The following is a 15,409-nucleotide window of genomic DNA, read 5'->3' as shown; positions in this document are numbered from 1 at the left end:
GCAACAGACATAAAAATTTGATCCTAATTAAGGCCCTTACTTTGTCAATCTAATGGCTGATACAGTAAAAGAAAAAGAAGAGAGACAGAGACTGAGATCCAGCCACCTCTGGTAGCCCTGTCCCCAGGGTATCTTACATTGAGTGTTGTGCCCCCTGTAGAGGTAAACATAAACACACACATAAACACACATGCACAACACCATAGGCAGGAGCACCTCCTCTGACCACAGCTTGGGCCCAGCCTTTGGCTCCAGTGCTGAAATGGGGTATATTGTGCTATAAGACTGTGAGGGGCAGTGAAGCAGACAGTGTGGAGTCAATGTGTCCAAGCGATGAATGGAGTGACGCGTGCAGCTTCATCTACAAATGACAAAGAGGTCAGGAGGAGGTCCCTCAATGCCCAGGTCACATCGGGAGATTTCTACACACACAGCTCCTGTCCCAGAGAAAGCCATTCCTCTGATTTGAATCCTGAGTGTCATGTAATCATAGGGTTCTGATGGAAAACTAGGATTCCCTTGAAGGACAGGGCACCGAAAGGCGTGCCATTCCGTCTAGTAGAACCTCAGGATGCACAACAGTGGAGTCAAAGCAAATGACCCTCAAGCAGGACCTTGGGTGGTGCAAGAACTTATTTCCCCAGGGATCCAAATGGCCTGTTGCCTTCTGCCACACAAAAGCTGGCAGATCTGTTGGCTTTGTGCCTTACAGAAGTAACAGACCTGCTAGTAAGCCAGGGAAGGGGACTCCCAGCATTAGAGCACTTGAAATCCTAACTCCCTGTTTTCTCTTACCGAATTTAATCCACCACCACCCACCAAAATAGACATCTTGAAAATAAGTCAACATATTTGGCAGTATGATTTTTAGCATTAAGATAATTTCTTAATTTTTCAACTTAATTTTACACTCAATAAATAATAACTAAGTAGTAAACTGTTAAATGTTGACAGCAGAAATTACAATTCCTTTTACAAGAAACTGTGCTCAGCAGCACCTGCTGAGTAGCTCCAGGACTTGGAAAATATTAGACATGGGCTAGTCATGGTGATACACACCTGTAATCCTTGCACTCTGGAGGCAGAGGCAGGAAAATAGTTATAGTTTCATCCACTCTGGTCTACATAGTATGTTCCAGGCCAGCCAGAGCTACATAGAGAGACCCCGTCTCAGAATATAACAAAGCAACACAAAACAGCAGAAAGGGAGGATTATAGTTTTTTTCCCCCCTTAGAGGCATATTAGAAATGCAGTTAGGGAAGGAATTCAAGTTAGTTGTAGGATAGATAGAACTGGGTGGTTTTAATTTAAACTTTTTAATTTATTCTTTATTTTCTCTTTTTTGCTATGGAGTCAAGGATGATGACCTTGAACTTCTAATCTGTCTACCTCCATCTCCCAGGTGCTGGGATTAAATGTGTACATATACCACCAACCTCAATTTAAACCCCACTGTAAGAGACTTATTTATCTTTAGTTATGTGTATTTCCGTATCTGTAGATGGGTATGTTCATGTGTGTGCAGGTCACTGCTGAGGCCATAAGAGAATTCCAGATCTCCTGGAGCTACCTGATATAGATGCTGGAAACCCAACTTGGGTCCCTCTGGAAAAGCAGCAAGTGCTGTCAAACACTGAACCATCTTTCCAGCTTTGAAAAAAAAAATTTAAACAAGGTTTCAGTTTATAGAATGGGCTATCATCACTGGCAATTCTTCTACCTCAACCTGTGTGACTCCAAACAATTTTTGTGGGATTGCATATACATACAAAAACATTTTTAAAATCAAGACTGGGTATCATAGATCACATCTATAATCTCAGCACCTGGGAAGCTGAGGCAGGAATGCCTCAAATTTGAGGCAAGAGTGGGCCACAGAGCAAGTGAATACTAGTAGCAAGCCAGGACTACACCTTAAAAAATAAAAAAGAAGAAGAGGAAGCAGCCGAACATGGCTCAGCAGTTAAGAGCACATACTGCTCCTCCAGAAGACCTGAGTTCAAGTCCCAGCACTCATGTCAGGTGACTCACACCACCTACAATTCCAGCTCCAGGGGGTCCATGTCTCTGGCCTCTACATTCATGTATGCAGACACACATGGTTTAAAAATAATAAAAATAAATCTTAAAAAATATAACTTTCATCTTGTATGTAAAAAATAAAGGTCAATGAAAATTAACTTTTTAAAATAGAAATTTACTTATCACTTGCAATACCCGGAGACATTTGGGGTGGTCACAAAGGAAGGTGAGGAAGGACCAAGTCACACAAGTAGTAAAGAATGGATTGATTTTTCAACAAAATAGTGCCCCGCCCTCCCCCCCCAGATGTGACTAGGAAATGGGATAAAAGGTAAATCTGGCAAAGATTGGGCCTGGGCTTGTTTCTTGTATTAGCTGGAGGCACAAAGCGAAGGATTTTGTTATCTGCGTTTAGTAAGGGGCAGAATGACACTGATTCTTTCAACTGTGGACTGAGATCTGACATCTTCAGGTAACAGTGATCAGAGCAGGAAGAAGCCACACCTCACATGAGGAGAGGCTGCACGAGGTGAGGAGATGATTTGTTCTCCAAAGGAACTGAGGAGATTGCCCCTGATGACATTCCATGTGTTTTCCACACTGTTCCATTTCCTGCAGGTCTCGTGGTGGCAATAAGTGTTTGGTTCACAATTCCCAATCCAAGGGTAGAGAGGGCTGGCAATGAAGTGGAGTTAGGGAGGCCACGAGTTCTTGCCAAGGCTGGAGAGCCTGGGATGAGTCTTAGGCTATGGAAAATCCTTGGGAAAGAGCCCTGGAGGCTGGAAGAATTTAGGGCCCAGAAAGAGGCGAGCAAGGCTCTGTCCACCAGGAGTGCAAGCCCAACACTGTTAGGACACCTCTTGCCCTCAGTGGACACCAGCAGTTTCCAGCCCTAGAAAGCATCAGGGGCTGCTCACCATCAGACAAGAAGATGGGAACTGTGGACTTGGACAGGATAAAGGAAGCACTGTCTTCTCAGGCACTAGCCATCTTCCCTCAGGGGCAGCTGACTGAGGTCTCTCCCCAGCCAGAAGAACAGGAGGCTATGCAGAGACCATGGCAGGCCCAGGCAGCTCAAGCGAGGGGATCTCTCCTCACTAACCAAGCTCCACGAATAAATAACATGAATTAAATAAAGGAGGCACAGAGAACAGGCAGAGGCACCACCTGCCAGTTTCTTGCCCCTTCACACACACTAGTATACACACTAGTTTACACTCACACACACACATGCATACATACCACGCACGCACGCACCAAGCATCAGATGGGATGAACCAGGGATGGCTGCCCTGTCCTAGGAGTCTTTATGATGGGCAGCCTGACTGAAGGCTGTCAGTCATGGTCTACCACTGTTGCAGGGTACAGAGGAGCAGAGACCACGGAGGCATGAGCTGTGGAGGGTGGAGGAGGCCGCTGAGGACTCTGGCACCTGTAGAGAGGCAATGATGGACCAAAGGAAGGATTAGGGAAACCAGAGAACAGAAAGTGTTTTCCTTTCCTCCCCACACTCTGTTACCACTCAAACTCTCTTCAGCCTTGACCAATCCATGAAGTCCCACCCCTAAGTCCAGAGCTCACTCCGACCATGGCTGTACTAACCAGGATCTCGACTTTCGCACTTTAGACGTAGAAGGTCTTTCCAGAAAGCTGTCCAACCTCATGAGCCTCTCCATGTGTAGTACCCGTGGATCTTGTTCTTGGTCATGAGAAAATTCCATCTCAAAGATAGCCGGCGGGGACACATCCAATTCCAAAAACATTATGTTTTCAGCCTGTGGTAAAAATAATGTATTAGACATGAGCAGCGGGGTCCTTCAGGCACTGGGTCTTACGCATCACACATAGGATGGGATACTTATAGAAGTAACCTATGGGGGATTCCTCCACTCTAGCCTGTATGGATCCTGAATAAAAGGCACAAACTTAGTGTAGCTTTATTAATGAACTGTAACCCCTAACTGCCAGGTTCTGAGCTATTCTAACCCACATCCCAGCCGCAGGCCCTGTGTCACTTGTCAACATAGTCTTGCTTGCTCTATTTGCTCTGCTCTATGTGTGTCCCCAAGGTGTTTTTCTCTTGATCACATACTACTCTTGGTCCATCCTGCCTCATGGCCACCCCAGTCTTCTTTCTCCTCATGGTCCCTACCTGAGACCCTACCCGTTCCCCGATCTCAGGTCCCACCTTCTTCTCCTGTCCAGTCACAGACTCTAGCCTCTTATTAGCCAATCATAAAGTATTGGGGTCACATGGGTCAATACAGTGCCCATATCCAGGCTGTAACCTATCTTGGGGCACAGAACTCAGCATCTGAATACACAGCACACAAGACCAACCCAACTAAGGAAGCACACGCTGTAAGCATCCCTTCTCCTTGGTTTTATCTCTCTTCCTGGTTTCTACTTCCCAGCTTCTTACCCTGTATCTGGGATGGGACCCCATTGCCATGGCAACCCGAGCATACTGGCTGATAGGTCTCTTGTAGCCCACTGCAGAAGTTGGACGCTTCTTCATCTGGCTATTATTCCTATAGGGAAAATGGGATGTTAGGAGGGGTTTATTGTTGGTTTAGTGGGCTTTTTACCTGTTTTGAGATGGGGTCTCATGCAACTCAGTTTGGCTTTGAATTCATAAAGCTGAGAATGACCTTAAGCTACTGAACATCCTGCCTCAACTGCCAAATGCTAGGATTCTAGTCCTAAAACACCAAACTGGATTAGAAGGGATTTCCGCGAACACAAAGTAAGTGACATCATTAGGAACTATTACCCAGGTACCTGGGGAGACCCTGTGCACCCTGGGCTCTACAGTTTTCTTGTTCTGATGCAGCCTTACAACATAAAACTGGTGTAACATAAGGAATCAAAATATCTTATATGTCTTATGACTCTAATTTTTCTCTCTCACAATAAAAGGCCTGATTGAATGCTGGGATGAGGGGCTACAGTAATCCCCAAAGCCTGTGTGCACTGGTTTAAATGAGAAAGGATCGTAGATTTAAATGCTTGGTCAACAGGGAGTAGCACAATTTGATAAGATTAGGATGTGTGGCCTTGTTGGAGGAAGCTTTCAAAAGCCAGAGTTCAGCCCAGTGGTGCTCTCTTCCTGCTGCCTGTGGATCCAGATGTAGAACTCAGCTGCTTCTATAGCACCATGTCTGGTTGCTCACCACCATGATGAGAATGGACTAAACCTCTGAAACTGTCAGCCAGCCCCAATTAAATGCTTCTTTTATGGTCATGGTGTCTCTTCAAAGCAATTGAACAGTGACTAAGAAACCATGTAAAAATAAAAAGGCAAAGCATGGCCACACACACACACACACACACACACACACACACACACACTTATAACCCTCATTCTAGAGACACAAAGACAGGAAGATCCCCCAACCAGTCAGTCTTGCCTAATTGGTAAGCTCCAGGCCAGTGAGGGCCTCTGTCTCATACCAGAAGTGGATGGTGCTTAGTAATAATGATACCTGAGGTGTCCTCTTATCTCCACAGAATGTGCACACATCAAGTGTACTCAATTTTTCGCCAAGACACACACACACACACACACACACACACACACACACACCATTGATTACTGACGGTCTGCTTTTGCATGTCATTCCTAAGAGTTAAAACAATAAAATGCTTAAACTAGGCCAGATATGGTAGTGCATGCCTTTGATCCCAGCAGGGAAAAAAAGGTCATCTTCAGCTGCAGAGTGAGGACAAGATCAGTGTGGGCTACATGAGATCTTGTCTAAAACAACCCAAAAGAGTGAGAAGCAAAAAGGGAGAGAGCGATAGATATAGCCCAGTGCTAGATACTTGCCTGCCATGTTCAAAGTCTTAGGTTCAATCCCTGGTCCAAGGAAAGCAAAGCACCAGACAGAAGAGCCCACGAGAAGGAGCAAGGGGACAGTGTGTGAACTGCTGTGGTCCCAGAGCTGGGAGGCAGAGGTAGAAAGATCTTCAGAGATCACCCACCAATTAGTCTAGTTTAATTGGTCAGCTCCACGTTCAGAAATAGACCCTGTCTCAAAAGATAAGGTAAGAGCTGACTTAGGGGTTAAGAGCACTGGCTGCTCTGCCAGAGGATGGGGTTCCATTCCCAGCACCCACATTATATTATGGCTCACAACCATCTGCAACCCCAGTTTCAAGGGATCTGACTCCTTCTGGCCAATGCATGAATACAGTACATGTGTGTAGGCAAAACACTCATATACACATACAATAACAAAATAAAGATGGAAAAATAAGGTAGCTGGGTGTAATGGTGCACACTCTTAATCCCAGCACTCAGGAGGAGAGACAGGCAGATGTGAGTTCGAAGTCAGCTTGATTTACCCTTCCCAGACCAGCCAGTGTTCCAGTAAGACTCTGTAGAGCAAGAACAAAGGTAGAGTGGGATATTTAGCTACACTGGTGCAAGCACTTAGAGTCTGGCAGAGGACCCCGATTCATGTCAGCTGTCTGATTCCAATTCCAGGGGATCAAAATGTCCTCTCTGGTCTCTGTGGACACCAGACATGAACATAGGTACACATATATACATGCAAAACCCCCCACACTCATACATAATAATTAATTCCTTAATTAATGAAGAAAAGATGAACAGTGGTGTGGCACACACCTTTAATCCCAGCACTTGGAAGGTGGGTGAATCTCTGAGCTTAAGGCCAGCCTGGTCTACAAAGCAAGTTCCAGGATGGCCAGGGCTACACAGAGAAACCTTATTTCAATATATATATATATATACCAGACCCATCCCTGCGTTGTTTCAATTTATTGAGACTGAATCTCACTTAGGCCTGGATGACCTGGAACTTACTACGTAGCATAGGACGACCTTGAACTTTTGATCCTCTAGCTTCCCCTTTCCGAGTGCTGATGTTATCGGTGAACAGGAACACAGAGAGAGTATCATGGTGCTAGGACCGAACCCAGGGCTTCATGCACGATAGGTAGTAGTCTACCAACCGAGCCATGTCCCTGTCTCGCTTTCTTTTTCTCTTTCTCCTTCAGAGAGTCTTCTATCACCAATGGCTGGTCTTCACCTCTTTCATCTTGGCTCTAACTGCCAAGCTCTTGGTTATAGGCATGACCCACCACATTCAACCTGTTCTGGTTTTGTGCTACAGCATCTCGCTACATAGCGGCAGGGATCACAGGCATGGGCTACCATGTCCACACCTGCAGACTTCTCCCCCAGCAGCTTGATAAATAGATTGTTTGAATCGCTCAAAACAAATGAGCACAAACAAACCAAGAAATTGACATACAATTTAAAAACTAAAGGGTGTAGGTTTGGGAGTGAGACAAGAGCTGGGTTTGAATGCTGTCTTGTCCACTTACATCTTGGTCACCCTGGGAAGTAGCTTACTATTCCTGGCTTCCAACATGGCATCCCCTCAAAATGCCTGGGATTCTAGGAGACAAACAGTACAGTGTGTTGCAAGGACTACCACGGGGATTTGAATTAACTCCATCTGCCAGTTCAAGTACAGATACAGATAAAACGAGCAATTAAAAAAAATCAATTGGTGGCACTGGAAGGCAGGAGACAGGACATTCTGTCTTTGCACAAAACTGGCTGTACAGAAACCCCAAGGCTAATTTGCATTCGGCAGCAGGAATGAGCTCAGTGCAGGGTGTGTGTGTATGTGCACGCACATATTTGTGCACTGCATGCGTGTACACCTGTGTGGAGGCCAGAGTAGATACTGATTCTGTTCCTCAGTCACTCTCTATGCTGGCTAGTTGTGTCAACCTGACATAACCTTGAGTCACTGGAGAGGAGGGACCCACAATTGAAAAACTGCCTCATCGAGATTGGGCATAAGTACGCCTCTAGGGAATTTTCTTAATTAGTGATTGATTTAGGGAGCGTTCAGTCCATTGTGGGTGGTGTTACCATCCCTAGGCTGGTGATCCTGGGTTCTATAAGAAAGCAGGATGAGCAAGCCATGAGGAGCAAACTAGTAAACAGCATCCCTCCATGGCCTCTGCATCAGCTCCTGCCTCCAGATTCCTGTTCTAACTTCCCTCAGTGATGAACTATTACCTGGAAGTGTAAGCTGAAATAAACCCTTTCCTCTCCAACTCGCCTTTGATCATAGTGTTTCATTGCAGCAATAGAAACTCTAAGACAACCTTATTTTTTGAGGCAAATTCTGAACCTAGAGCTTTTCAATTAGACTAGATTGGCTGCCCAGCAAGCCCTGAGGAACCTCTCATTTCTGCCTCTCCAGTGCTGGAACACTCAATATCTATCTCTGGCCTCCACACACATGCACACACATGCAGCGCACGAATACGTGCATGTGCATACACATGCACACACCCTGAATGTAACTTCTCATTTCTGCTGCAGAATGCAGATACTACCTACCATGCCTGGCTCTTTACCTAGGTGCTGAAGATCTGAACTCAGGTTCCCAAGCTTGCTGCCGACAGAGTCATCTCTCCAGCCCTGAGAAATTAGTCTTCAATTTTAGTTTACCATGCACACTAAACAGTGCCCAACCCCACTTAGTGGTCCCAATTGGGCCTCTTTACAAATGAAAACAAGAAGGCTCTAAAAGCCCCATTTCCTTTTGTTCCCAGGAGCTATAGAAAGCCAGAAAGGCTATGTGCCAGAGAGGCAGCTTTAGTGACAGACAGCCTTGAGCACAAGAAGAACTGCAGTGTCACCCCACAGAGAGTGGGAACATCAGGAAAGTGTACACTCCAAACATGCTCCTAAGGTATAGATGAAACAGGGGGGAGGGTTGGAGAGATGGCTCAGTGGTTAAGTACACTGACTGCTCTTGCAGAGGCCCTGAGTTCACTTCCCAGCAACCACACGGTGGCTCACAACCATCTGTAATGAGATCTGATGCCCTCTTCTGGTGTGTCTGCAGACAGCTACTGTGTACTCGTATACATAAAATAAATTAATTTAAAAAAAGAAAAGAAAAGAAACAGGAGACAGGCTTAGAAACGCCAGGTGCCCTTGTATCTAAGGTCATATAACTAGCGACCCCAAAAATCTGAACCTCCCCAAGTACTGTCTCTCACGAGTGCATGTGGGACATGCTGGAGCTGGACAGAGCCTTTGAAAGCTCAGGCTCCGGGAACAGGACAGAGGGACGTGGCTCAGTGAGCAGAGCAGCAGATCAGTGGGAACTGGCAGTTCGACCCAGTGACGCTGCCAGGGTTATTCTGGGTGGCATGCATGGGGGAAGGGAGTCTGTAACTGGGGCACCAGTCAACCGTCCACTTCCTTTGCTGCCCAGGCCTACTGTGGCTGATAGCTCAGGGCTGGGGTGCAGCTCTGTAGTTACCCACACCTCCAAAAGACCCAGACTGACAGTTAACATGTTCAACAGATCCCAGGTTCCCAGGGAAAAAACGACTAACATAGCATTCTCCTTAATATTAAAAACCTGGGGCTGGGGCTGTAGCTCGGTTGGTACTTGCTTTGCATGGACAAAATTCTAGGTGCCATTCTCAGGACTACGTGCACATAGCAGGCATGGGGATACTGCAGTGATCCCAGCACTCAGGGGGCAGAAGCTGGAAGACGTTCAAGATCATCTTTGGCTACATAGCAAATTCAGGGCCCATGAGCCACTTCCGGGGCTACATGAAAGCCTGGCTTCAGACTTACGAGAAGAGGGGCTATAGCACAGACTGTAGTGAAGGGCTCTCACTGCGCTCCTGGAGCACCCAGCTTTGAGTCTCAGCAGCCGAATGGTGGCTCACAATAGTCTGTCACCTCAGTTCCCAAGAACCCGACGCCGTCTTTCTGGTTTCTGTGGAGTGGTACTGACATCCGTGTAGGCAAAATGCCCATATACACAAAGTAAAAGGATATTTTAAAAATTAGATAAAATGCAAACTTAACCTCAAGGCTTATCTCAAAGGAGGACACTGTTCTCGTTGTCACTTGTTTCTAATCACTCTCTTCTCTTAAAGATTTAAACTGTGTATGTGTGTGTGTGTGTGTGTGTGTGTGTGTGTGTGTGGTGTATGTGTGTGGTGTGTGGTGTGTGTGTGGTGTTGTGTGTGTGTGGTGTGTGTGTATGTGGTGTATGTGTGGTGTGTGTGTGTGTGTGTGTGTGGTGTATGTGTGTGGTGTGTGGTGTGTGTGTGGTGTATGTGTGTGGTGTGTGTGTGTGTGTGTGTGTGTGTGGTGTGTGTGGTGTGTGTGTGGTGTATGTGTGTGGTGTGTGTGGTGTATGTGTGTGTGTGTGGTGTGTGTGTGTGTGGTGTGTGTGTATGTGGTGTGTGTGTGGTGTATGTGTGTGGTGTTGTGTGTGTGTGTGGTATATGTGTGTGTGTGTGTGTGTGTGTGGTGTGTGTGGTGTATGTGTGTGTGTGGTATGTGTGTGGTGTGTGTGTGTGTGGTGTATGTGTGTGGTGTGTGTGTGGTGTTGTGTGTGTGTGGTGTGTGTGTATGTGGTGTATATGTGGTGTGTGTGTGTGTGTGTGTGTGGTGTGTGTGTGTGTGTGGTGTGTGTGTATGTGGTGTGTGTGTGTGGTGTATGTGTGTGGTGTTGTGTGTGTGTGTGGTATATGTGTGTGTGTGTGTGTGTGGTGTGTGTGGTGTATGTGTGTGTGTGGTATGTGTGTGGTGTATGTGTGTGTGTGGTGTATGTGTGTGGTGTGTATGTGGTGTGTGTGTGTGTGGTGTGTGTGTATGTGGTGTATGTGTGGTGTGTGTGTATGTGTGTGTGTGTGTGTGCATGTGTGGTGTATGTGTGTGGTGTTTTGTGTGTGTGTGTGTGTGTGGTATGTGTGTGTGTGTGTGTGTGTGTGGTGTGTGTGGTGTATGTGTGTGGTGTATGTGTGTGTGTGTAGTGTGTGTGTGTGTGTGGTGTGTGTAGTGTTGTGTGTGTGGTGTTGTGTGTGTTGTTTGTCTATGTTGTGTGTGTGTCTGTGTGTGTATGTGGTGTGTGTGCATGTGTGTGTGTCTGTGTGTGTGTGTCTGCAGCTGGTGTTACAGGCAGGCAGTCGTAAGCTGCCTGACACAGGTGCTGAGACTCAAACCCAGGTTCTCTGTAAGATTAGCATATACTTTTGACTACTGAGCCATTTTCTCCAGCTCCCTGTTACTGCTTTCTTCTCTCACTCTGAAGACAGGCACTCAGCATCCAGGACATGCTATTCCTTGTCTTCCACACCCACCCAAGGCAGCAAATGGGACTTTACTGTGTCTGGTTTTATTTTCTCCTCAGCTCACCTACCCACCTTGCTTCACGGCCCTGTGCATCTGCACTCACTGTCCTCTCCCTCTCAATCCTCACAACCCTCGAAGCTTTACTTAAAGTTTGTTTGTCTGTGCTTTTTGAGACGGGGTCTCTTTGTGTAGCCCTGGAACTCCATATGTAGACCAGATAGCCACGAACTCACAGAGATCCACCTGCCTCTGTCTCTGCCTCCTGAGTGTGGGGATTGAAGGCTTGCACCTCCACCACCTGGCAGCTTTAAATTTTAAAAAATTCTTTATTTTGGGGTAAGGGCACAAATTCCATGGCCCCCAGTGTGGAGGTGAGAAGACAATCTGTGGGAGGAGGCCTCTTCTCCCCCAGTGTGGAGGTGAGAGGACAATCTGTGGGAGGAGGCCTCTTCTCCCCCAGTGTGGAGGGGAGAAGACAATCTGTGGGAGGAGGCCTCTTCTCCCCCAGTGTGGAGGGGAGAAGACAATCTGTGGGAGGAGGCCTCTTCTCCCCCAGTGTGGAGGGGAGAAGACAATCTGTGGGAGGAGGCCTCTTCTCCTACAATGTGGTCCCAAGGATCTAATGCAGGCATCAGGCTTGTAAGCAAGTATTTTCATAAGCTGAACCATCTCACCACCATCCCCCATTGCATAGAGACTTTTTTGAGACAGGGTCTTAACGTAGCCCAGGCTGGCCTGGAACTTACAGTGCAGCCCAGGCTAACCTCAAGTGTAAGGCAATTCTCCTATCTCAGCCTCCAGAACACTAAGATTACAACTGTGAGCTACCACATATGACTTGAGAAATGCTTTTACCAAGATTTTAAAAAGTAAATAAAGTTGCCTCTGCAACAAACTTAGTTAAGCATTCTTCCCTCCTGTGGGGAGGAAGGAATGTTCTCATGAACCTGGGGTCTGGAGCCAGGTGTGGTAGCTCATGTTTGTGTCCAGGTACTTGAGAGGCAGAGGCAGGGGGATGAGGAGGTCAAAGTCATCCTTGGCTACTAAGTGAGCCTAAGGCCAACCTAGTATACAGGAGACCCTGTCTCAAATTATGAAAGCAAAGGGGAAGAGGGGGGAATGCAGTTCAGATGGTAGAGTTATTTACCTAGCATGCATGAAATCCTGGGTTTGGGGACTGGAGAGATGGCTCAGAGGTTAAGAACACTGACTGCTCTTCACATACATAAAAATAAATACATAAATCTTAAAAATAGAAAAGAAATCCTGGGTTTGATTCTAAGCACTGTCCAAACCAGGCACTGTAGTTGGTACAGGCCTATGTTCTCAGCATTTGGAAGGTAGAAGCAGGAGACTCAGAGCCTGTGACTCAGGAAATTCTCAAGCATAAGCAACCCGTTACCCCCCCCAAATCCAGACCAAATAAAAGTTGGGATCTAAATGTAAAAAGTCAGCATCTAAACAAAAGCAGCAAAGAACGTCACTTTCTGGGGACAAACAGCAAAGAACGGCACTTCCTGGGGACAAACACAGCCCTTTCTTTGGCGTCCTCATCAATATGATGACATGGAGAATGTTTGTTGACTGACTCCTCTATGGCTGGGTCAAGTCTGGGCAGGGAGCTCTCACACACTCATCTATATCCCCAGCACTGGGGAGGCAGAGGGTCAGGAGTTCAAGGTCAACCTTAGCTACATGCTACATTCAGGGCCAGCCAGACTATAGAGGAGAGGCTAACTTAAATGAGTAAATACATAAACAACAAAAGTTTTTCAAAGTTAAACTGGGTAGCATGTGTCTGTGGTACCAGCTCTTTGAGGAGCTAAGGGAGGAGAGTCCATTGACACCAGGAGTTTGGGGCCTGCTGAGCAATGTACTAAGACTGGTCTTTAAAACAAAGTCAAGACAAACACTTTCTCATGTGAGTAGACACCAAATTTCAGAATTAAAAAAATATATATACATATACATATACATATACATATACATATGGCTGGAGAGATGGCTCTGAGGTTAAGAGCACTGACTACTTTTCCAGAGGTCCTAAGCTTAATTCCCAGCAACCACATGGTAGCTCACAACCATCTGTAATGAGATCTAGTGCCCTCTTCTGACATGCAGGCAGAACACTGTATACATATGTGTATGTTACATTTCATTTATTTAATTTATGCATTGTGTGTGCACACATGAGTACACATGTGATGCATGTATGCCAAGGCATTCATGTTGAGCTCAGAAGAATCTGTGTGAGTTGGTTTTCTCTTCCTATCATGTGGGTCCCAGGCACTGAACTCATGTCCTCAGATGAACAGCAAGTGCCTTTGCCTGCTGAGCCATCTCATCAGACACCAAATTCAAAATGTTTTCAATCCAAGTCCAGTGTCCTCCAACTGTACCCTGTTTTTGCAAAGAAAATATCACGACTGTGCTTGCAGAGGCTAAAGTGCCAAAGTCACAATATAATTTCATGCACTATAAGCTAGGTGCTATGGGCCTTTGCCAAATATATAACCCTTAGAAGATACTTTGTCTATAAATGTGATTAAAATATAAGGTTTGGGGAGGTATGTTTGAATTGAACCCAGACCCTCAAACATGCTAGCTAAGTGCCTATCACTGAGTTTAACCTCTATCCCTAAAAGTAAAACAAGGGGGAAATTTTAAACAACCATGCTCCCAAACTGGCATAGTGCATGCAAAACTTGTTTTCAAGGCAATTTCAATCAAAACAATGAAGGTAGAAGAGACAAACAAGAAGAAAAGACTTCCCAAATAAGCTGACATAGCCTTGTCCAAATATTGTCCCACGGTAACAATGACCCTTTGCTTTGGAGAGGAGCCTGGGAGGGATAACTCTTGTGGTTGTGGTCAAGGGAGGGTTGCTGCTTCTCACAAAAGCTTTTTCCTAAGGGACAGCACAGCCTTAGGTAATTTGTTTCAAACAATGTCTCTCCACTCTGAGCAGTCTTCAATGTTCTCATCCCAGAATATCACAGGCCTCAGCAGAGCAAAACAGCCCACAATGTGAACAATGCTCTGATGGTGAGAGACAGGGCTTTTGTGTTTCCAGCCCAGCTTGAGTCATCTTTTGTGAGTTGTGGGAGATGTCTGGGAAGGAAAGGAGGGAGGGTCCTTCCACAGCCTCAGATTACAGAGCATGCCGACCGGCCAAAGCTCCAACTGTGAGAGCAGAAATCACAGGGACAGATGGAGTCTGGGAGACGGGAGGTGGCCACCCCTCCCCTCTGCCACCATCCCACCCTCAGGGCTTCTCGGTGGACGTATGGTCACAGCTAGGATTTTGATGAAGAACTTGTTTTCTTTCGGCTTTCAAAATAAAAAAGAAATAAGGAACATCTGGAAAGGCGGCTTGGTAGTTAAGAACCCTGGCCACCATTTTTCCAGAGGACCTAGATTTGAGCCCTAGCACCAACACAGTGGCTCACAGGGGACCCTATGCCATCTTCTGGTCTTTGTGGCTACCAAGAAAGCATATGATGCACAGACATAGAAGCAGGCAAAGCACTCATCACACCAAGCATGAAATTAGGAAAGAAAATAATCTCTTAAGAACTGTTTTTATTGGATGGGGTTGTACACTCCTGGGAAGGCTGAGACAGAGAAGCAAGGTCTCACATAGGGAGACCCTGTCTCAAAACCACAATCAACTAAGTATAATGGCTCATGCCTGAATTCCCAGACTTGGGAGGTGAAGGCAGGAGCATCAGGAGTTCAAGGCCAGCCCCAGCTACATAAAAAGGAAAAAAAGGGGGCTGGGGATATTGCTCAGACAGGTATAGCCTGCCTTCATGAGTTCCCAGCTCAAACACACACACACACACACACACACACACACACACACACACACACCAAAATACAACACATAAAGACAAACTAAAGGGCTAGAAGTTTTGGAGAAATGACCAGCTTTCAGGTTTTCTAATACCAAAGAGAACGCTGTCTTTCTGTGACTTTCTTTGCTTAAGAAAGATAATGGGGCTGGAGAGATGGCTTAACAGTTAAGAGCACTGACTGCTCTTCCAGAGGTCCTGAGTTCAAATCCCAGCAACCACACGGTGGCTCACAACCATCTGTAATGAGATCCAATGCCCTCTTCTGGTGTGTCTGAAGACAGCAACAGGGCACTCACATATACATAAACAAACAAACAAGATGACGAAGAAGAAAGAAAGATAACGGAGAGCTGGGGAAATAGCTCA

The 15,409-nt window shown here is 46.2% G+C and overlaps 1 protein-coding gene across 2 annotated transcripts in view; it reads right to left on the bottom strand.

Annotated features, from left to right (window-relative positions):
- Positions 1 to 2,341: 2,341 nt before the first annotated feature.
- The window catches only part of KIF3C (kinesin family member 3C), a 39,463-nt gene continuing 26,395 nt past the window's right edge, over positions 2,342 to 15,409 (bottom strand). The window contains exons 6-8 of one of the 2 annotated variants that reach the window (XM_080920718.1): positions 4,446 to 4,554; positions 3,626 to 3,798; positions 2,342 to 3,455 (exon numbers count right to left, since the gene is read on the bottom strand). In XM_080920718.1, coding sequence (XP_080776844.1) covers positions 3,359 to 3,455; positions 3,626 to 3,798; positions 4,446 to 4,554 — 379 coding nt within the window. In that variant the 3' untranslated portion in view covers positions 2,342 to 3,358. The remainder of the gene's footprint in view (positions 3,456 to 3,625; positions 3,799 to 4,445; positions 4,555 to 15,409) is intronic. The other variant, XM_080920719.1, reaches the window with a different exon arrangement.

This window comes from Micromys minutus (genome assembly GCF_963924665.1).
Source record: "Micromys minutus genome assembly, chromosome: 1".
NCBI classification, from domain to species: domain Eukaryota; kingdom Metazoa; phylum Chordata; class Mammalia; order Rodentia; family Muridae; genus Micromys; species Micromys minutus.
This window is presented reverse-complemented; position numbering and strand designations above follow the sequence as displayed.